This window comes from Camelina sativa, chromosome 11, assembly GCF_030686135.1.
Source record: "Camelina sativa cultivar CO46 ecotype springtype chromosome 11, ASM3068613v1".
Taxonomy (NCBI): domain Eukaryota; kingdom Viridiplantae; phylum Streptophyta; class Magnoliopsida; order Brassicales; family Brassicaceae; genus Camelina; species Camelina sativa.
The window spans coordinates 2,374,649-2,394,865 of NC_141890.1; the positions used below are offsets into that span (position 1 = coordinate 2,374,649).

The following is a 20,217-nucleotide window of genomic DNA, read 5'->3' on the forward strand; positions in this document are numbered from 1 at the left end:
TCAGTTATAAGTGTCTGTTAAAAAAATAGACCAAAATTAGCACAATTTTAAAGAAAATTCAGTAAGGTTTCAAAGAGAAAGTTGAATCAATTGCTTGCGTGCTTAGCTAACATTTGGCAATGAACTCTTTGGCCTCGATGTAATTACTGTCTAAAAGTCGATCAAAAGAGATATTAGATCTGAACATCAACTTAGGATTTGCAGGTACATAGTAAACCCCCTTGAGAAAGAAAATCGCATGAGAAAGAAAATGGTAATCCATATATAGGGGATTCAAATATCATTTCACTCAAAATTTCGATAATTTTGTATGGACATCACTAATTAGTACTAGTGTTATTATTAAAGCAGTTGCGCATTAAATCATTATCACTAGACTCCCCATCAACATATTGGCAATTAACTTTAGGTTTTCCTCCATCCGCCATGGTAATATTAATTCCATCCATAACGACGTCTCTACAATGTGTGGTTTCACTACACTTAATCGTTATAGCATTTTTATTCGATGTTGTCCCGTGAAAATCGATATACTTTACATTGCTAATCGCCACTGCTGATTCCTATAACATAAATATATATAAGTTTATAACTATAATTATGCTTCCAAAAAGGATATAATTTTATTTATAAAATACTAAAAAAAGTTTTTACCTCGCCAACAAGACGTCCTTTATCTATATATTGTTGGTCAATTATAATTGGATTTTTTGTGTTAATGAGTGTGATATCGGTAAAACTTATGTTTCTTGCATATCCTTGTCCACCCTAAATATCAAGATGATATTGAATATAATGATTAATATTAATTTAGATATAAGAGGTAACAATGAGTATATACAAATTAATATATACCAGCCATGTTTTGATTCTAGCTCCATTCGTCGTCTGATTGAAAGTGCAATGAGTCACTTGTACATTACTAACTGTAGCCTCTGCTCCACCGGCTCCTAGACTTCCTACACTGTTGTCGAATAATAATACTCTCAACCTTTTTTCTTTGTGAGTAAGCTTTTTATTCATAATGTAAACTAATTTTTTTAATTAATATCATGAATTACCTTATTCCATGACCTGGTCCACAATTAATTCCTGTGATGTTGATATTAGAACTTCCACTGTTGATTGCTATACAATCATCCCCTGAGAATTTAATAATTGAAATTCAAATGAATGTTATTATGTTGTCTTTCATGTTCTAAAAAATAAATTAGTCTTTTCAGAAAGGAAATTGCAAATACATAAAAGCTGGAACTATAATAAACTAATAGTTAAAAAAAAAAATCTCATCTTACAAATTACTATGCTTCATTTGTTTTGTGCGCCATTCATATTTTTTTATAAAATACTAAAATAATTGATTAATAAGTACGCACCCGTTTGAATTGTAGAGTCAAATATGTTGATATTAGTTGATTCACTTATATCAATTCCATCTGTATTGGGACTTGTCTCAGGTGCAAAAAGATTTATGTTCGATATTGCAACAGTGTTGCATTTGTTGATTGATATATGGTTTTTTGCACTATCAATCGAGGTTAGCCCATTTATCCTAAAGTTATCACATTTACTAATATGTAATGCCTACAAAAAAAAAAACAGCAATATATGATGATTGTAATCAATACTTTTGTTCTTCCAAATAGTGGATAGCTAATTTAGTAGGTATACTCACGGTAGGTCGTTGAGAAGCTTTCAAATTTAACTGAAAAAAAAACCTATGATTTTGTTACAATGGATTATAAATCGAGTAAAAATTGTGATATGTCAAATTGTCACCTCCCAAAAAGTTAAACCACGACCATTAATCGTTCCTGAACCAACGATCATTAGACCAGACACATATGAAAATTTGATCCACATTTTAGGGGTGGGATTGGACCAGGCTCCTTTGTCGCTAGGTGCTACGATAACTCCATCCAACTTTAATATAGAAAAGCAAATTTACTGGTGATTTAATTTATTTATTTTCATCAAATTAAAATGTTCTCTTGATTAATCGTTTATGTACCTGAACTTTTATAGAAGTAGAATTACATGGACCTTGGAACACCGTAGGTTGAAGTAAAAATGTTTTGTCTGAAGGAATAAGAAGTGTTTTGATGTCTCCGTCTCCACCACATACATCATTCCATGCTTGCACAAAACCCTTTTTACATAATTGGTTTTATTTTTATTTTTACATAATTAGTTTTTAAACATTAACTAAAATTTTTTAAGAGTCTTAATCAATATTAATTCTAAAAATTTGTTCTAAGAAAAAATAATTTAAACCTACACGGAAAGAAAATAATATAAAAATATTTTACCTCTGAATCATCAGTTTGACCATCTCCTTTAGTACCGTAATTGAGTACGTTGTAATTTTGACCGTTTACGAGGACAAAACATAAGAAATTTATCAAGATCCAAATACGTAATGTGGTTTCCTAATACACTCAGAAGAAAAAAAAGCAAAACGTTAGATTAAACAAGTAATGAATAAATACAATTATAATTAAAAGTGGATTGATCTGATATGTACCATCGTGAAATGGCGATGATGAAAATCCATTGAATGTATAGGTAGTTATTTGTATGTGTTTCAGTTATGTGAATCTACGTAAATATGAAGTATACACATATATAGTTTCCCCCTTTATACATCCAAGTTGTAGCTAAATTTTGCGTCCTTCATATAATATTAACAATACACCTACGTACACATACAATATTTCTAAAGCATTACATGCATGATCATTTATTACGATGTAGCATATGTGGCATATGTGTTTCACAAGCTGACGAAGGTGAAGAGAAAAGAATTTGGATACTTCTCATTCTCTCTATGCCTTCAGAATGAATTAGTGAGAAAACGTTAAGGAGTTGTTACAAAGAAAGAGGACGCAGTAAAAAGAAAGAGGACGCAGTAAAAGAATGAATTAGTCAGAATGAATTACAGAGATCTCACTGAGGCCGCCGATTTTAAGGACGCAGTAACAAAAAATAGTGGTGGTGGAAAGCCAAAAAAGTGGTCGGAGTTCACGGAGGAGAAAAGCTCAAAATAGTCATTAGGTTGTGGTTAAGGCGATGTCAGAATTACTGAACATATTAGATCCATGATAAATGTGACGTGCTTAAATTAGGCGTTTTTGGTATAGTATTTTGAGCTTCATAGACTACTCTCTTTTTTCTGATGTCGACCATACAAATCCAACACTTTATGTTTTGATGAAAAAAAAATAAAAAATCAAAAGTCAAACACTATTATGTATTTGTAATAGATAAAACATTAATCACTAATCTATAACCACAAGATTTCTCTAAACTTTAAACCATATATAGAACATGGACTATATGCTCGTTGGCATAGCATGAACCAAAAAAACAAAGAATTTCTTTAATTTAAATTGTTTATTCTCGGAGAAGAAACAATTATTTGTTTCTGAGTTGTGTGCTCTCGTGGATCATCATCGTACACAAATAATAACATGTCATATAGAATAAAAATTGGTAAACAAAACTTTTGGTAAAGATAATTTCGCACGACAAGCACGTGACGTGAGCGACACGAGGCTAGAAGACAACAATAATCAAGTTTGGTAAGTTTGTTCAGCATGTGATGTCTTAAGTGACCGATGATGATGCACCACATAGGTTTAGGAATATATACACATGCTCTCTTTTCTTTTTTTCCTTTTTCTTTTTTCTTTTTGTTATTATTTTTTTTCTCCGGATCAATTCATGTAAAAAAATTCCAATACTACCACAAAACATTCAAACTTTTTTTTATGGAAGTAGACAGAAATGAAGATGGGATTAACTCTTTTTCTATAATAATTTTATCTCTATAAGACCTGGATTTACACAAAAAATTTACAAACTATTTTTGTTAAGGAGTCACAATGTTCAAGAGAGACGCTCTATATTGAATAAGTCGTCTTGATAAGTGACTTAACTCATCCTTAATTGCTTCAAGGCTAAAACTAAGCATAGCTAATCTCCCGAGCATCGTTTGCGCATCAATGACCTTCCCTATTTTCCTACGGATGATTCTTCCATAGAATGAACGGATCATCGAGTTCTCTACACATCCAGTTTCACCATTCTTCCTCTGTTTCTCACCGGGAGAAGTAAGAAACTGCAAGAGTGACTTGAAAATGGAGATTGTCGATGCGTTTGATTGACTTATGATGTTAGAGATCATAGAAGAATGTTGATCGAGGTCACCGGATTGTTTGATAACCGAGGGTTTCTTCTTTGTTTGTGTTCTTGCAAGGGATTTAAGTTGTCTCGCTGCTGCGGTATTAAATGTCTTCTGAAAGGTAATGTAAGCTCGGATCTCGGATTGAACGGAAGAGAGATCTCCTCCGCGTCTACGTAGAGCAGATTGAAGAACTTGTATCTGCTCCATGAATGTTTCTATCAAGTCTCTTGTGAAGTCAGAGACATCGAGTAACAAGATGGATTCATCAAGAGCGTCTTCCACAAGTTTCGCGTTGCGACCAAGGCGGAGAGCTTTTTGGCCTTGAGGAGAAGATATGACTTGTTCATTGACAAATTCATAGAGCTCCACGAGCTTAGCAAGTCCAAGTTGGATCCTTGAAGAAGCTGACGAAGAAGAGTTTAAAGCTTGAATCTTTTTCAGTTCTTCTTCGACTCTCTGTGCTTTAGGATGGATTAGTCTTGTAGGCAAACTAATAGACCTAGCAGGTACATGCGTAGTCGCTGCTGAAGAAGATGATTCAGCCATTTTTAGCTCTGAAGCAAAACAGAGAAATCAAAAGCCTTAAACGTGGAAATGGGTTATGGTGGGTCAATAAGGTTCAGAGACTCCAAAAGATATATAATAGAGGAACGCGTCACAGATAAATCCAAAAGGAACCTTTAAAAGGTTTTCATGTAATATAGCAAATTGGGCATGTGTTAAAAACCTTATAAAGTGAGGATATTTGCACAATTATCCGTTTTTACTTAATTTAATCATCTTTATGTGGTTATGAAACAAGCAACGTCGAGCTATCTTGATTATTATGATTATCTTGTCTCCTAACTTGTCCCTCTTTGCCTCCTCTATCATCGCTGGCAAACTCAAAGATCTGTTTCATCAGGAAATAAAAACACGACAACTCAGAGAAACGTTTTCCAAGGAGAGATTTAAACATATAAACAAATATCTACCCAAAGGAAAAAAAGCTTAGGCCATTTTATAGGGTCCAAGAATCTAGGGTTTTAAACAATAAGAGTAGTAGGAGAATCTTGTTCAATAAAGTCGTGGTACGATTCATTTCCTACTCATAGTGCGTATTTATTTCCGTAGTATTTCTGTTATTTTAATGGGAGACAGAGAGACATAAGTTGTAATACACTAATATAGAGAAAAAGAACATCACAGAAGAGAGAAGAAATAAGCCCAAAAAAATAAAGGAATACAATTAATTATACCAAATGATTTGAAGGGAGTCATCAGAAAAAGAATAGAGTATTAGCACAATGTTGACCGCTTGTCCTTTGTAAATCTTTCTCTAATTGATGCCATGAACATTGTCTTCACTGAAACGTCACAATACCCTGCACCTACTTATTAGTGTTAACAAATATTCTTCTTTTAGTCTTTTTCCTTTTGTCTTTAGAGAAAGTATATAATCACCGGAGATTACCGTATCGCTTCTCTAACTTCTGCACAAAGAGAAAAGAGCAGAACAATCTTTGATCAGATACTGTTGTCTGATTAACCAGAGAACATATCTAATTTCGGTTGAGATTTAGATATTTACCCAAGGAAATTTGTTTTTTTTTCCTTTAGGAATCATCAGGGAAAGCACAGTAAAAGCATCCATAAAATATCACATAATTTGCTCCAAATTTATTTCTTATAAGAAGAGTGTAAATGGACAAGGACAATAAACGTTAACGTAAGAATACTAAGAGACATATACAGGTCCCAGGGAATAGAACAGTATCAATGCTAACTAGCCTAACGTTTCTCAATAATGATGTATTAGCCATTTAGCAGTATATTTTGGTAATGTCTAAGCATTTCTATTAATTCAATATCTTGGCATGTTATAAAGAGAAATGCTAAACAAATGATTAATGAAAAAAGGTTCTACGACAAAAGTTTCTCAATGCTATTCTCATACGGTTACGTCATTTACAAGAAATCAAGAAAAAGTAAAACAGAGCCATTTCTTGGCCGTAGGTTTAGCGCCATCTCGTTTCCTCTGTGAAGCTGCCTTGCTGGAGCTCCGACCTGTTTTCTTGTCCTCACCAGCTTTAGTAAATATAACGGTGAATCCATCAGCCGTCGCTGGATCATTCACATCCCATTCTCCGAATTTTGGCAGAGGCCTTGCTTCACTATTCGATGCCATTTCAATCTTCAGAATCTAAGAAAACAGAGCAAAACTTCTCAAAAACAAAATGTTTCCTTCTTTCTTTTGTTTTTGTTCTTCAATGTCTTTTCTTCTGAGATCGTTGTTATTAATCAAGAGATGATGGACCAAGGATGTATTTTATAGGTGGGAGATCTCAATAGAGGAGAAACAGATGAACAAAAACAGAGAAGTAGAAGGTTGGGGTTTGAAATGTTCCTACGGATTGTACTCGTATGCGACACGGGAATGAGGATATTCCTTTTTTCACTTCTTCTTAAATCTTTCCTGAGGTACAAAATCGTTGGTCTTTGCGCGTCGCAGCCTGTTAAAACCCTAATTATAGCAAAATTCTTATACCTATGAGGCTGCTCTGTTTTATACCCTGTAAAAACCCTAATTAAAGTTTCTAAATGCTTCTTTCTATACATGTACGTGAATTAGATATCATTACTTTGTGAGCATCTGAAAATATAAGTCAAAACCAGATTTTGGAAATCGGAACAGCCAAGATTACTACAAGTAATCAACAAGTTTTTGCCAATTTTGATACAAAAAGAGAACAATTACTCTTTGCTTGATAAACAAAACTGCTTGATCTGTCTTTATTGATTTTATTATAATGTAACCATAGAGCTAATAATGCTCAAACACGAGGTCGGATATGAATCAAAAGAGAAAAGTGAACAAATAAAATCAACCAATAGCAATGGAAAACAGAGGAAACCAACACTTTTCTCTTAGTTTAATTAAAAAGGACAAAGACGAAGAAGCAGATAGGCTCACATGGGCATCACTCAAGAGCTGCTATGACAGCATCAACAACTTCTTGCGTGGTGCAGTCACCTCCAAGATCTTTCGTTCTACATTTCCCTTCTTGTATCACTTGTTTCACTGCGGTCTCAAGCCGATCAGCAAAAGTAGGAAACCGGAGATGTCTAAGCATCATAGCTGATGAGAGAAGTAAAGCCACCGGATTCGCTTTCTTCTGCTCCACTATCTTATCATTCCCCACATTCCCTGCTGATGCGCCTTGCTCAAATATCGCATGTTCTGCACCAACATTTCCTGTTCCCAACAAACCCCAAGAAATGTCATTTAAGAAAGACTAAAACTTCAACTGATATATTATTTTGGACAAACCTCCTGGCATCACTCCAGTGCCACCGGCTATTCCAGCCGCCGTGTTTGCTATAAGGTTACCATACAAATTAGGCGTCACCTGAAAAAAAAACAAGATTATAATATGTATAATTTACAAAAACCAACAGACAATATCGATTAGATAAAGGACATATATAAAGTAGAGTGTTACCATAACATCAAACTGCTCGGGCTTGGCGACAAGCTGCATACAACAATTGTCTACGATGATTTCATTGTAAGTAATCCCCGAATAATTTTTAGCAACCTCTCTGCAAGATTCGAGGAAGAGCCCATCCGCAAGCTTCATAATGTTAGCTTTATGAACAGCAGTCACTTTCTTCCTATTGTTCAGATATGCATACTCAAATGCATATCTCGCAATCCTCTCAGAACAAAACTTTGTTATAACCTACAAACAATTCAACAACAACATGAATCAAAATTTGGACTAAAAACAATCTCTACCAAATCTTTTGAAAAATGGTTACCTTAAGGCTCTCGACAACACCAGGAACAACCTCATGCTCGAGTCCTGAATACTCTCCTTCAGTGTTCTCTCTAATGACAACGATATCAACATTTTCGTGTCGTGTCACTAAGCCAGGGACATTGATGCAATTGACAAGAGAAGCGAATATATCTAGTTCTTTCCTCAACTGCATATTCAAAGAACTGACACCACCACCAACAGGAGTCGCTAACCCACCTTTGAGACAAACCTTGTTTCTCTTCACAGACTCGATCACTTCTTCAGGGACTTTCCTCATGTTGCCTCGAACCTCGTACCGTTCGAAATGCACCGGTGCGTGCATCGCTTCCATGACCTGTTCTACCGCACCGGTCACTAAAGGTCCGATTCCGTCGCCGGGAATTAGGGTTACGATTCGTGGGGCTCCATCTCCGGGTCTAGGCATGTAGGTGATGGATCGGGACGGTGCGGTGAATGGAGAGGACGGATTCGCCAGAAGGCGACTCAGGATCGAAGCGGATCTTCTCACCATTGGTGGATTTAGAAGTTTTTTTTAAGGTTTCTAAGCGACGTTGGTCGATTTCGGCGATTTGCATGCGGCGTTTTATGCCTTTTTATCAGATTTATTCTTATTCTCTTTTTGCCCATTATTATTTTTTGTCCAAAATATAAATACGGATCCTTACAATTGAAAATATAAATACGAAAACGAATTTAATTGATGATATTCCTTGGTATGCCTAATTTGCTGATAAATCAAGGAATTTGTAATCTTTAATTTTCACCAAAATCATCTCTAATTTTTTTCTTTTTTTTTGAATAACAAACAATTTATAAAGTTACACTTACACGATGTTTTTTAAATTAATGCACATAGTTCTTTTTCTAGAACTAGAATTGTCTAGAACATAAACTTATGTCTTCAAGATTTTTGAGTCACAAAACGAATATGAGAAACAATAGATTATATTTTCCCTTACAAAAGAAGCATGTGTAAAGTCAGCTGTGTAAAATTAAAACTGTGGTAGACTTTAATCTAATGTTCACGTCCACTTCGTGTGGTACGCTTAAAGTATATTATTACAATATATAAAGGATACTTCCAAATAATTTGGATTCTCTCTCGCAATGGTATTAAGAACTTGGACTGAATCACGGTCACACGCACGCATCACAACAAACAAGAGCAAAGAGAAAGAGAAAGATAGAGAGACCAGACCACATCTAAATTCTCATGAAACATTCCAAACACACAACAGTGTGGACACAAACACAAGACTTCAGTTTTACTTTCTTTCCGTTTTCTTTGTCTTTTTGATTGTCGCTATTTCGATTCCAACACAATAAAGAAAAAAGCATCAATCACTGTGTGTTAAAAAAAAAGGGTTTCCTACTTTCTTTTTTTTTATAATCCTCTCTACTCTTTTTGCTTCTCTTTTCAGCCATGGCTTGTTTAAACGGCGGGAATTGTGATTTTTCTGCCGTAGACGACGACGTGAAGACCGGCGATGAGTTTCCTTTCGAGAGGGTTTTCCCGGTTTACGCTAGAGGAACCCTTATTCCCGTGGACGACCCGGTTTTGCTGGATTTTATCAATTCTGGTTATGACCCAATTTGGGATTCTATAAGAGCAGAAGCTAAGCTCGAGGTTTTCTCTCCATTATCATATTCTTTATAAGAGAGTCGGTTCTTGTATAGTTTCTTTTTCATATACATAACTTCAATTCCACAAAGACAGAAACTTTGATATTGTTAATCAACTTCGATTCTACAAAGGTTATGATAATTTGATAAAGACATTAATATTATGTACCTTTTGTATAAATAGGACAAGACCGTGGGGTCAAGTGCTCTCACTAAATGTGATATCTGTCTCTTTAAGCACTTAATTATGATACCTTTTAGATGTTACTTGATGTTACGTATTGCTCTCAAGTCTCATTCCATCTACATTCTACAATATATTAATCATGTTTAGGCCTTAATGTTTGTAGAAATCTCCATCCTTAAGGGCAAGTTGTGGAACAGTGGTTGTGCATATTGTTCCTACAATGATGAATGTTGAAACGCTAGCTGTTGTGTTTTACAGGCAGAAAATGAGCCGGTTTTGAGTAGCTTCTTGTATGCTAGTATCTTGTCCCATGACTGTTTAGAGCAAGCATTGAGTTTTGTTCTGGCTAACCGTCTCCAAAACATTACCTTGTTAGCAACTCAACTCATGGATATATTTTGCAATGTTATGGTACATGACAGAGGTATCCAGAACTCGATTCGTCTTGATGTTCAGGTATAAACACTTAATCTTGTATCCGTGAATCATCCTTTTGTTTCAGACAGTATTTTCAGATAATCTGACCGCACTGGTGTTTGTTTTTTGTTTTGTTGAAGGCATTCAAAGACAGAGATCCTGCTTGTCTATCGTATAGTTCGGCTGTTTTACATCTAAAGGTAGTTTCTTTACCAATTACAATAATATATTTTAATCTTATGCTGGTACAAAACGACTGCTAAGTGAGTTTTCATGTGCATTTTACTAGAATAATTTGTTCTACAGGGCTATCTTGCGCTCGAGGCATATAGAGTTGCGCATAAGTTGTGGAAGCAAGGACGAAAACTATTAGCATCGGCATTGCAAAGCCGAGTAAGCGAGGTAGTGTAACTTCCACAGCTTCTTAGGTTATTGTTATATATATAGTCTTGGTGTAGTACAAGTACAATCTCTGATCCATATCAGTGGTTTCTCTCAGGTTTTTGGAATTGATATCCATCCGGGTAAAGTTTCAGATTCATATCTTGCTTATGCTTTTACATCTAGCATAAGACTAACTTGTTTTTTTTTTTGGTTCAGCTGCAAGAATTGGGAAGGGAATATTGTTGGATCATGGAACTGGTGTGGTCATATGTGAGACTGCTGTGATAGGCGACCGTGTCTCAATTTTGCATGTACAGATCTCTTCTCTGAATTCATTTCTCCAAAAACATTGAGAAGTATCAACGTTAGTGAAGCTAGTTGGTATTTTTCATGTCCAGGGTGTGACATTAGGAGGAACTGGGAAGGAAACTGGTGACCGCCATCCAAATATTGGCGATGGTGCTCTTCTAGGAGCATGTGTAACTATACTTGGTAACATTCAGATAGGCGCTGGAGCAATGATAGCTGCTGGTTCACTTGTCTTAAAGGATGTTCCTTCTCATAGGTATAAAGCTGAAATAGTGAAATGCATCTAAAAAACCAATCTCCTTGGGATTTTCTGTTTACACATCTCTCAAATGGATCTTTTATTTGGGGGTTTCTGAAGCATGGTGGCTGGAAATCCGGCAAAACTGATCGGCTTAATCGATGAGCAAGATCCGTCATTGACAATGGAACATGGTGAGTCTTGATTAAGACTGCAGTACTCTGGTTTTGTTCTCCATTGCTCAGGTTTTAGTAATGAACTGAATGATAGTTAATTAAAATATGCAGATGCTACCAGAGAGTTCTTTCAAAATGTAGCTGTTGCTTATAGACACACAATACCAAACGGTAACTTACATTCTTATTCTGAACTCTATTTTGTTATATAGTGTATCAGAGTTTAGTTTGGGACCTGAATTGAGTTTTGCTTCTTTGTAAAAAAATAGGATCTTCAGTTTCAGGAGTTGCAGAGAGAGGAAACGTTAAAAAGAGAATATGAGAACACCTGCAGACTTATCTAATGGCGATTTTATCATCACTTCAAACAAATAACAAAAGCTCTTTGTTTGTTGTTTGTTACAACAAACCTGCTTTTCCAATTGATGGAGAAAGATTTTGATACATTGCTAAACATTATTAATTCGGAAAGGGAAGAAAACCAAATCATAAGCTTTCAAGCTTATCACCAAACAAACATAAACCAAAATGCAACAACACAAACAAAAACAAAAACCCTTAAAACTTAAGCATGCTTCGCCTGGAAATCTTTCATGAAAGCAACAAGCTTTTCAACACCAGCCAAAGGCATTGCATTGTAAATAGAAGCTCTCATACCTCCCACTGATCTATGCCCTTTAAGCTGCACCATCTTCTCTTTGGCAGCTTCCTTGATAAACTCAGCTTCCAATTCAGATTTCTCCAAAGTGAAAGGCACATTCATCAACGACCTCACTGATTTCTCAACAGGACACCTGTAAAAGCCTTCGCTTTCTTCAATGGCATTGTAAAGCAGATCAGCTTTCCTCTGGTTCTTCTTCTTCACTTCTTTCAATCCACCTTGCTCCAACAGATCTTCAAACACAAGACCGCACATGTAAATCCCAAAGCAAGGAGGCGTGTTGTACAACGAACTGTTCTCATCATGAATCTTGTAATCAAGCATCACCGGAGTAATACCCTGAGCGTTCCCAATCAAATCTTTACGAATCACTACAATAGTGACACCAGATGGACCAACGTTCTTCTGTGCACCACCGTAGATCACACCAAACTTAGACACATCAACAGGCTTAGAACAAAAGTTAGAAGACATATCAGCAACCAAGATCCCATTAGGGTTCTTAGGAACAGGGTAATCTTTAAACTCAACACCATGAATAGTTTCATTGGCGCATATATGCAAATACTTGGCGTCCGGAGATTGCTCCAACTCATCAAAAGATGGAACCTTTGTGTATTTCTCAGATTTCCCAGACCAAATCACATTGGTTTTGCAATACTTCTTGGCTTCCTTTGCAGCTTTATCTCCCCACGAACCAGTAACAACGAAATCGACAGTATCATCAGGTTTGCAGAGATTGAGAGGCAAAGCAGCGAATTGAGTAGTGGCACCACCTTGTAAGAACAAAACGGAATATTCCTGAGGAATCTCCCAGAGCTGACGAAGATCAGATTCAGCTTTTTGTATAATAGAGAGAAACTCTTTGCCTCTATGACTCATCTCCATCACACTCATCCCAGATCCACGCCAGTTGTATAGATCCGCCTGAGCTTTTAGGAGAACGTTCTCAGGCAAAGTTGCTGGACCCGCCGCGAAGTTAAAGACACGTTCTTGGGATCCGACGGACCCGGATCTAACTCCGTCTTGAACTTGAGTCGTACTCGAAGCGACGCATCTAACAGCGACGGGCTTGGTTTTGCCGGCGAGGCTCATAGTGTTTGGTTTGCTGAGGTGAAGTAGGGATTGAGATGTTGATCTGGGTTTCAAAGCAGGGATCTGAGTGTTGTTCCCGACGAGGAAAGAGTTCGCCGACGCCGCCATGATGATGAGATTCTCGGAGCTCTCTGTTTTTGACCTTTACACTTTTAATTTAGTTACAAATAATATCTAAAAAAGTGTTAGGTGGGAGAGAGACATATAAATATTAGATTGCAAACGACAACGTCTTATGTTATTAGGTGATACTAGTTTTGTCTGCGGTTGGTTTAATTAAGGACTCATTTACAATGTGTGTGTGTTTTTAATCTTGTAGATGAAAAAGAGTTCAAATCAAAATTCTCAATCTTAATATCAATAATTTAAGAATCTGTATCTACTGACAAAAAAAAGGGGTGAGAATGATTTGTAATCAGAAATATTAGAGAATTTTATTGCTGAGATATCAATAAAAGAAAAATTACAGATCAAATTCAGAGGATGTTTTCTTTTTGTAACTAAAAAATGAGAGGGAAAATGTTATTAGCAGCTATACAAAAACTACTATTTTCCACTCTTTTTAGTGAGAATCTGACACAAGAAAGTGTGCAGCTTCATACTTTGTTGCTATGTATCCGAATTTGGAGGAGCTGTATTTCCTATGTACTCCTGTTAGTTTATCCGTTGAAGCTTTCTGATGCAACCTTACCATTCTTCTACAACATTCTCTGCAACAACAAACACAATTCGATTCAAAGATCAGTTTATGTATGTGATTCGTTATAATTACCCTTTTGTGAAAATGGATAATAATGACTTACAGGAGCTGATGTTCAGCGTAGTGACTGTGGAATTCACAAGTGCTGCTCCATTCACTGAAGCCATGGATTGTACATTGAGCTGTGTACACTGCAGTGGCGGCTAGTAAGGATGGTGGATACCGGAGCATTTCGTAGTCCACAAGGGCAAGCTCCATCAAGAACGACGCCAAGATATCAAGCTGTTTTCAGTAAACAAGATAGTTGTAATTAATAATGTTTGATGAGTATATATGCCAGTATATACAAGTCACTGGTAGATTTAACTAATTTACCTTCTTGTCTGATTGAGCTGCCTTAAGGAACCTCTTCAAGAAAGGGTATTGCGTCGGTAACGACATATTGAACTGCAAAGTACTAAGCATAATCTTCTCCTGCACACAAGTTTTGATGTCAGATAAAAAAATTTTAAAGTTTTGGAAAACAAAACAAGAAAGACTCTTCAAGTTATGGTTGTACCATTTCTAAAACATCGTTCTTCGTATAAGCTTTGTCCGAAATGACAACTAAATCGTCAACGATAGGTACCGAAACCTCTTCGTACTTGCAAGCTAAGAGCAATGCAACTAGTCCAACAAGCTGAAGCTTCTTTCTTGCAACAGCTTGCTTGGACAAGAATCTATCTATCAGATTCACTGTTAGAAACAATGTCTCGTTCATTAGCTCAAATTTGTCATGTACCTGAAAACATTCAATAAGCTTCGTTCATTAGCTCTCTCTATAAGCAATAAATAAATCCATTACCATTGCGTATCAAAAGATCTTTGAATATGCATACCTCAATGAGCCAATCAATAAGTATTGCTCTCATTCTGTCAGTTATATCGAACTGTTGCGCCATGTAATCTTGAGGAACACAACTAAATCTCTGCAGATCACCAAAATCCATATAAAAATGGTCTTAGACAAAACTCAAAATATCTTATGGTTTTGCTTCAAAGACTTTTTACAAAACCGTACCTCGGTTTTACGGTAGAATTCGTAGAGATCTTGAACATATTCAACAGCTGCAAGAGAGCTGTTTGCATCGTATCCGTCAATATCCAAAACCGGTTCTCCTTTTTCTTCTTCTTCCACTATTATATCCTCCATCTCAACTTCTTCCTCCTATCCAAAAACAATAAGCTTCTTTAGAAAAAATACATTATACAAGCAAAAGATCTATTGTAATTGATTGATAAGATAAAATTACCATAGGATCAGATTCAATGTAGAGTTCCTCCAACGACATTGGCATAGGTTGGTCCAATGTAGCTTCACTCTTCTCCTCTTCTTCTTCTTCATCAATGAATATACAATCACCGAACTCGTTACCACTACTACTTGGAACCGATGGTTTCAGCTTCTTCGTCTCTTCTTGAGATCTGCAGATGATATTCAAAAACAATCTCAGATCTTGTCTCTTTTCTCAGCAAAAACAAAATCAGAGAAACGTTTTCCAAAGCTTTAAACACTTTTATAGACCTTGAGATTGACGGATGTAATGAATCAAGCTTCTTCTTCTCACAGCTCCCTTGTTTTTTCCTGAAATCAACAAAATCCAAAAAAAATAAGAAATCTTTAAACAGATATGATACAAAAGAGACAAGCTTTAGAATTTGAGAGAGAGAGAGAGAGAGGGTTAAGTTAATGTACTGAGATAAGGCTCGTCTCTTGTTAACAACGCAAGGATAAGCTTTTGCACCAACGAGATTCTGGTTAATCACACCCAATGCTCTCCTGTTCTGTCTCTTCATCTCTATTCCGACTTTTCTGCTTCTCGTATCCTCATCTGACCAAAAAAAAATCAGATTTTTATCATGTTTTTGAAACCCTAGAATTCTCAGATTCTCTATCAAACTCGGTTTTTACAAACTACCTTGAAGATAAATCTCTGTAATGGGTTTGGCAACGAGATTACGATTAGTCTCTGGATTAACCATTCTTTTTTTTTTCTCGATTTGGATAGTGTTCCCTGGAGAAGAATCTAGCGGAAGAAGAAGAGCACCAAACGAAGAAGGATCTCTCTCTGTGCTCTCTGTTCTCTCTGTCTGATGCAATTGATATTGAATCAGGAAGGAGTCAGAGAAGGGGGGATTGAAATAAGCGAGAGAGACAGAAGAATTAAGAGGCAAGAAATTAAAAATTAAAATAAAGTTTTTGCCCTTTTTATATATATATAGATATAGATATTGTATTTTTATTATGATTGAAGAGAGAAGAAGAGCAACGGCTAGGTGATTAAAATGACCGTTGGGTCATGAAGGAAACGATTTGCTTCTAAGTCAGTCTAATGCCAACGGTAACTTTTTTTTATTTCTTTTGTTGGGGTTTTGAAGAAGTAAGGCATGTGGTGTCTCTCTCTCACTTTCTCAATTTCAAAATTTATTATTCCTTTTTCTATTTTTATTTTTATATATTTTTCTTGCCTTTTTCAGACAAATAAGGCTCGTTGCCACTACTAGCCAGATCCTTCCCGTAGGCGCGGTTCTGAGATCATTTAAAGTCAACATATTAATTATCTAATCATAATCTTAGCTTATTAATCTGTGTAATTTACCAGAAGTTAAAGCATTGCTCTCTTTCCAAAGAATTATTGTTACCGAGAATTATGCTGACCCTTGTAAGACTGTAGTAAGTGTTCTTGCCATTTGTGTATATACAGTAGTATTAGTTATTATTTTTATGTTTGGTGAAGTTTTCGTTAATATTTAATTTAGAGATATCTAAAAATTAGGCTAGATGAATTCTGGTCATCATTATTGTAATTCAATTTTCTTCTCCATTAGAATGGTCAATCAGAAGGTGATTATGTTTCTAATTTGTTTGTTATTTCAATATCTATGATGTATCTTACATATTTGAATTTTTAGATAATTTTAATTTATGTATTTCTAAAAAAGTGTTAAAAGTTGAATTAGAGTCCAGATTCAAAATAATATCATCCCTTATATAATAAAACGGAAGTACACAACATTATTTTGTAGACTATATAATTTTAATAAGTTGGTTACAAATAGGTTATACATTAATGATAGATTAATTGGTTACAAATAGGTTATACCAAAAAATTTAAAGAGTATATTCTAAAGAATCATATCATCTAACTTACCATATTAATTTTCTTTATTAAATTATTCATCAAATAAAATCTTTTGATATCTAAATAACATATTAATTTGTTAATTATCATTATACTTCACCTTCCATTTTTATATATGAGTCTATTTTGTGAAACAAATAAATTATCACATTATTTATTATAATTAAAAAATAGTTTTATTTCTGGATATATCATAAGTTGAATTTTTAAAAACAAATATAAATTATTCAATCTATAAAATATTCAAGCTTTCGTAATATTATTCTTTAGAAATAATATATATTGAATTAAAAAATTTACTGAGTAACGAGTCAAAAGTTGAATATTTAAATTCAAATTTACAAAATTATGTCTTATAATGACATTCAAGTCATGATATAGAATATACATTGTTGAAATAACTTCACATATATAACCTAATACAACATATTAAAATTTTATTTTAAAATTTAAAATATACAAAATTTTGTATAAAATAAAATTGTCCAGTGTTATAGCACGGGTACTTATCTAAAATCATTAACAATATAAAACTTACAAAATATGTGTCTTTTTTCAAGTCATCATATTTAGCAAATGATTTATTGCATAATGTTTTATCCAAAAAAACTTTTAAAAACAATCACATAAATTGTATTTTATATAAATATTACAATATAAATAAAATAAATTTCAACACGATCTTAATCTAGTACTATATTAATTGAGAAATACATTTATAAAAGTAGGTTAAAAATTACATTACAATACCATTAGAAATAGTCATATATATACACTCATTTTTTTGCTTATAGTATTTACTTCTGGGATTTGTCGTTTCGAAATATATATAGCTTTCCCATATATAATATGCTACTTAGAATAGTGAGGGATACAGTTTAGCAAGATTTTAAGAGACATATCATGCTTGCTTCTTGCTCAACAAAAAAAAAAAAAAAAACGTCTGTTAGTACCTAGTTTAAAACATTCACCTCACATATAGTATCGGTCTCATATTTTACACGTAGGTAAAACTACTAAAGATTTTTTCATATATGTAAATGCAACATAATCTTTTATAAAATAAAAATGCAACATAATCTTGTATACAAGTCTAAACATTAAACAAATACAATTAGTTGTGCTAAGAAGATCTAGTCATATTGTTTTCAAGAAAGTTAAATTAGTAACATCGCCATATTTCCAAATAGTTTACATCTATCAGGATTGTAAAAGTTAGTTAATGCATATACCTATTGAAATAATAATTTTACACTTACACTCAAAATTTCGTTGCCAATCATCATTATCGAAGAAGTTTCTTATAGGAACTTTATAACTCATTTTTTCTTGTTTAGGACTGTTAAAAAGTTTTAATGTTGAGAATTATCTGTAAATAAAACTAATATACATCACTTCTTCTTCTTTTTTTTTCCGTTCCACTACCTGCATTTAGGAAACAAAGAGCTTTAAATCATTGCTATCCATGTTACTTTTCTCTCTCTTTTTTTTAATTAGTGTTTACACAGCTTCAAGAGCTTCCTTTTGGCTTCTGACATTGAAAACTATTCTAATATCTAATGTTACCGGTATACGTGTTAATGTTATAAATTTTAAATAGTAAAAACATAGAATTTAATAAATATATGTCAATACAAAAGTTTACAAGTCACGTCATTGTCGGGATCGGATGTCACATGCATAATAGTATTAGTGCAGTGCAACGAGTCTTTTTACTTTTGTAGTCTAAAACTCTCGATGACCAAAAACCCCACCGGCAAATATAACTTGAAAGCAACCTACGAATAAAGGTTATGGGCTTCGATGGGCTTTAGACCATAGTAAGCCCATAGAATCAGATGAATCTCAGCGTTGGATATTTTATATTAAATCCGACGGACGCAAATCTTCTCCAAACGAAAAGGCGGGAGAGAGATCTAAACGAACGAACGCAACCATTTAACTACCACAATCGCCATTGCTTAGAGCAAACATTATAAAAGACTACTTCAGCGTCGTTTGTTCATAAGCACATAAGAAACATGTCTGATAACGCGGAGAAAGCGAAAGCGATTGATACTGACGTAAAGAGAGATGAGTCCGAAGAGCAAGGGAGCGATGATGATTCTGAAACGAGAGAAATCGTTCTCGGCCTCCCTGCTTTGAGTATCAGCAGTAGAGTATCTGGTGATATTATTGTCGCTGAAAGAGAGGAAAATGAAGCGCGTTTGAACGAGCAAGCGGTTGCTGCGGCAGAGGAAGCTGTTGTGAAAGGGAAGAGTGATGCGGGTGCGGGTGTGAGCGAATCTAGTGTGTATGAGCAAGCGGTTATTGCGGCAGGGTTGGTTGTGGCTGCAGCAGAGGAAGCTGTTATGAAAGGGAAGAGTGATGCGGGTGCGGGTGCGAGCGAATCTCGTCTGGATGAGCAAGCGGTTGTTGCGGCAGGGTTGGTTGTGGCTGCGGCAGAGGAAGCTGTTATGAAAGGGAAGGGGGACGAGTGTGGGAGTGGTGGGAAGAAGAAGGGTGAGGAGGGTGGGAGTGGTGGGAAGAAGAAGAGTAGACCGAGGACTTCGACTCAAACTGATGATGAGGCGGATGGTTCAAGCAAAGGGGAAGCGAAAAAGCCGAAGAAGAAAGGTTCGGAATTAACTAATCCACCGAAAGGACCACCACTGTGTCATATCTGTGGGAGACGTTTCGGTTCTTGGAAGGCTGTGTTTGGACACATGAGGGCTCACAAGGATAGAAACTATCAAGGGTCTCTTCCTCCTCCTACATTTTCTGCGGCTCCTGAAGTCTTTACGATCCCGGGGAAAAGCTCTGCTTTTTCTATTGTCACTGCAGGAGGAGAAAGTGCTGTTGCTATTGCAAGCGGAGGAGAAAGTGCAGGTGGTGTTGCAAGCGGAGTAGGAAGTTCTAGTGTTATTGCCAGCGGTGGAGCTGGTGGGGCTTCGGGAGGTGAAGGTGGGAGAGAAGTAGGGATTGATTTGAATGTGAAAGCCGTGGAAGATACAGAAGCAGCGAGTGGATCTGGAACTGATGTAAGTTCGATCTTAATAAATCTCCACCGAAAGAAGAAGAGGAAGAGGATAAAGCCGAGTGATAATCTGTTTCAGTCAATTTAATAAAGCTATTATACTTTTCTTTTTACATACATTTATTTATCGTTGAACTTATTAAACTATCTTATATTTTCTTTTGATTTGGAGCGATGGGATGATATAATGTGGGAAAAAAATATTTCATTGCTGAAATGTGATTATAAAGGGGAAAACCC

General features: G+C 35.3%; 7 protein-coding genes and 1 pseudogene across 9 annotated transcripts; 2 read left to right on the plus strand and 6 right to left on the minus strand.

Moving 5' to 3' along the window:
- Positions 1-239: 239 nt before the first annotated feature.
- On the minus strand, positions 240-2,937 carry LOC104727558 (putative polygalacturonase At3g15720). 2 transcript variants are annotated; one of them, XM_019231734.2, is made up of 10 exons: positions 2,525-2,937; positions 2,310-2,429; positions 2,012-2,149; positions 1,780-1,923; positions 1,676-1,705; positions 1,377-1,584; positions 1,062-1,143; positions 856-964; positions 655-768; positions 240-563 (listed from the first exon to the last, which is right to left on the minus strand). In XM_019231734.2, the coding sequence occupies exons 1-10, from the start codon at positions 2,552-2,554 to the stop codon at positions 321-323; spliced, it is 1,218 nt and encodes a 405-aa protein (XP_019087279.1). In that variant the 5' UTR covers positions 2,555-2,937; the 3' UTR covers positions 240-320. The 2 variants fall into 2 exon arrangements, with proteins under 2 accessions (XP_019087279.1, XP_087332434.1); XM_087476308.1 differs by lacking the exon at positions 1,676-1,705.
- An 856-nt stretch (positions 2,938-3,793) lies between these two features.
- LOC104721212 (uncharacterized) lies at positions 3,794-4,883 on the minus strand. The gene has a single exon (XM_010439140.3). It carries the CDS (start codon positions 4,730-4,732, stop codon positions 3,872-3,874), a length of 861 nt encoding a protein of 286 aa, XP_010437442.1. The 5' UTR covers positions 4,733-4,883; the 3' UTR covers positions 3,794-3,871.
- A 1,116-nt stretch (positions 4,884-5,999) lies between these two features.
- Positions 6,000-6,488, minus strand: LOC109127562 (protein NOI4). Its single transcript, XM_019232509.2, has one exon. The coding sequence runs from the start codon at positions 6,351-6,353 to the stop codon at positions 6,144-6,146; it is 210 nt and encodes a 69-aa protein (XP_019088054.1). The 5' UTR covers positions 6,354-6,488; the 3' UTR covers positions 6,000-6,143.
- A 442-nt stretch (positions 6,489-6,930) lies between these two features.
- Positions 6,931-8,587, minus strand: LOC104721213 (isocitrate dehydrogenase [NAD] regulatory subunit 3, mitochondrial). Its single transcript, XM_010439141.3, has 4 exons — positions 7,988-8,587; positions 7,669-7,908; positions 7,497-7,575; positions 6,931-7,421 (listed from the first exon to the last, which is right to left on the minus strand). Exons 1-4 carry the CDS (start codon positions 8,498-8,500, stop codon positions 7,147-7,149), a joined length of 1,107 nt encoding a protein of 368 aa, XP_010437443.1. The 5' UTR covers positions 8,501-8,587; the 3' UTR covers positions 6,931-7,146.
- A 596-nt stretch (positions 8,588-9,183) lies between these two features.
- Positions 9,184-12,466, plus strand: LOC104721215 (serine acetyltransferase 4). Of its 2 annotated transcripts, none has more exons than XR_015572449.1 (10): positions 9,184-9,616; positions 10,058-10,255; positions 10,357-10,416; positions 10,506-10,618; positions 10,716-10,740; positions 10,817-10,911; positions 10,999-11,165; positions 11,268-11,341; positions 11,435-11,494; positions 11,593-11,840. XR_015572449.1 is itself a non-coding variant. In XM_010439143.3 (10 exons), the coding sequence occupies exons 1-10, from the start codon at positions 9,413-9,415 to the stop codon at positions 11,643-11,645; spliced, it is 1,032 nt and encodes a 343-aa protein (XP_010437445.1). In that variant the 5' UTR covers positions 9,184-9,412; the 3' UTR covers positions 11,646-12,466. The 2 variants fall into 2 exon arrangements, 1 of the variants encoding a protein (XP_010437445.1); XM_010439143.3 differs by having other exon boundaries at positions 10,523-10,618; positions 11,593-12,466.
- LOC104721214 (phosphoserine aminotransferase 1, chloroplastic) lies at positions 11,660-13,187 on the minus strand. The gene has a single exon (XM_010439142.2). It carries the CDS (start codon positions 13,185-13,187, stop codon positions 11,889-11,891), a length of 1,299 nt encoding a protein of 432 aa, XP_010437444.2. The 3' UTR covers positions 11,660-11,888.
- Positions 13,188-13,487: 300 nt separating this feature from the next.
- Positions 13,488-16,041, minus strand: LOC104721216 (cyclin-B2-2-like). The gene is made up of 10 exons (XM_010439146.2): positions 15,738-16,041; positions 15,515-15,650; positions 15,344-15,403; positions 15,072-15,243; positions 14,840-14,986; positions 14,658-14,747; positions 14,339-14,560; positions 14,155-14,253; positions 13,883-14,061; positions 13,488-13,789 (listed from the first exon to the last, which is right to left on the minus strand). Exons 1-10 carry the CDS (start codon positions 15,799-15,801, stop codon positions 13,642-13,644), a joined length of 1,317 nt encoding a protein of 438 aa, XP_010437448.1. The 5' UTR covers positions 15,802-16,041; the 3' UTR covers positions 13,488-13,641.
- A 2,931-nt stretch (positions 16,042-18,972) lies between these two features.
- Positions 18,973-20,187, plus strand: LOC104721217 (uncharacterized; annotated as a pseudogene).
- Positions 20,188-20,217: the final 30 nt, after the last annotated feature.

Coding starts and splice junctions, on each gene's coding strand:
- LOC104727558 (XM_019231734.2), bottom strand. CDS start 2,554: ATGGATTTTCATCATCGCCATTTCACGATG. Junction 1,706..1,779: donor GTGGTTTAACTTTTTGGGAG/GTGACAATTTGA, acceptor TTTTTTTTTCAG/TTAAATTTGAAAGCTTCTCA. Junction 564..654: donor AAGGACGTCTTGTTGGCGAG/GTAAAAACTTTT, acceptor TTTATGTTATAG/GAATCAGCAGTGGCGATTAG.
- LOC104721212 (XM_010439140.3), bottom strand. CDS start 4,732: ATGGCTGAATCATCTTCTTCAGCAGCGACTACGCATGTACCTGCTAGG.
- LOC109127562 (XM_019232509.2), bottom strand. CDS start 6,353: ATGGCATCGAATAGTGAAGCAAGGCCTCTGCCAAAATTCGGAGAATGG.
- LOC104721213 (XM_010439141.3), bottom strand. CDS start 8,500: ATGGTGAGAAGATCCGCTTCGATCCTGAGTCGCCTTCTGGCGAATCCG. Junction 7,909..7,987: donor GTGTTGTCGAGAGCCTTAAG/GTAACCATTTTT, acceptor AATTGTTTGTAG/GTTATAACAAAGTTTTGTTC. Junction 7,576..7,668: donor CCGAGCAGTTTGATGTTATG/GTAACACTCTAC, acceptor TTTTTTTTTCAG/GTGACGCCTAATTTGTATGG.
- LOC104721215 (XM_010439143.3), top strand. CDS start 9,413: ATGGCTTGTTTAAACGGCGGGAATTGTGATTTTTCTGCCGTAGACGAC. Junction 9,617..10,057: donor GAGCAGAAGCTAAGCTCGAG/GTTTTCTCTCCA, acceptor TGTGTTTTACAG/GCAGAAAATGAGCCGGTTTT. Junction 10,619..10,715: donor TGCAAAGCCGAGTAAGCGAG/GTAGTGTAACTT, acceptor GGTTTCTCTCAG/GTTTTTGGAATTGATATCCA.
- LOC104721214 (XM_010439142.2), bottom strand. CDS start 13,187: ATGGCGGCGTCGGCGAACTCTTTCCTCGTCGGGAACAACACTCAGATC.
- LOC104721216 (XM_010439146.2), bottom strand. CDS start 15,801: ATGGTTAATCCAGAGACTAATCGTAATCTCGTTGCCAAACCCATTACA. Junction 15,404..15,514: donor AAGAGACGAGCCTTATCTCA/GTACATTAACTT, acceptor TGTTGATTTCAG/GAAAAAACAAGGGAGCTGTG. Junction 14,062..14,154: donor CAGCTCAATCAGACAAGAAG/GTAAATTAGTTA, acceptor TACTGAAAACAG/CTTGATATCTTGGCGTCGTT.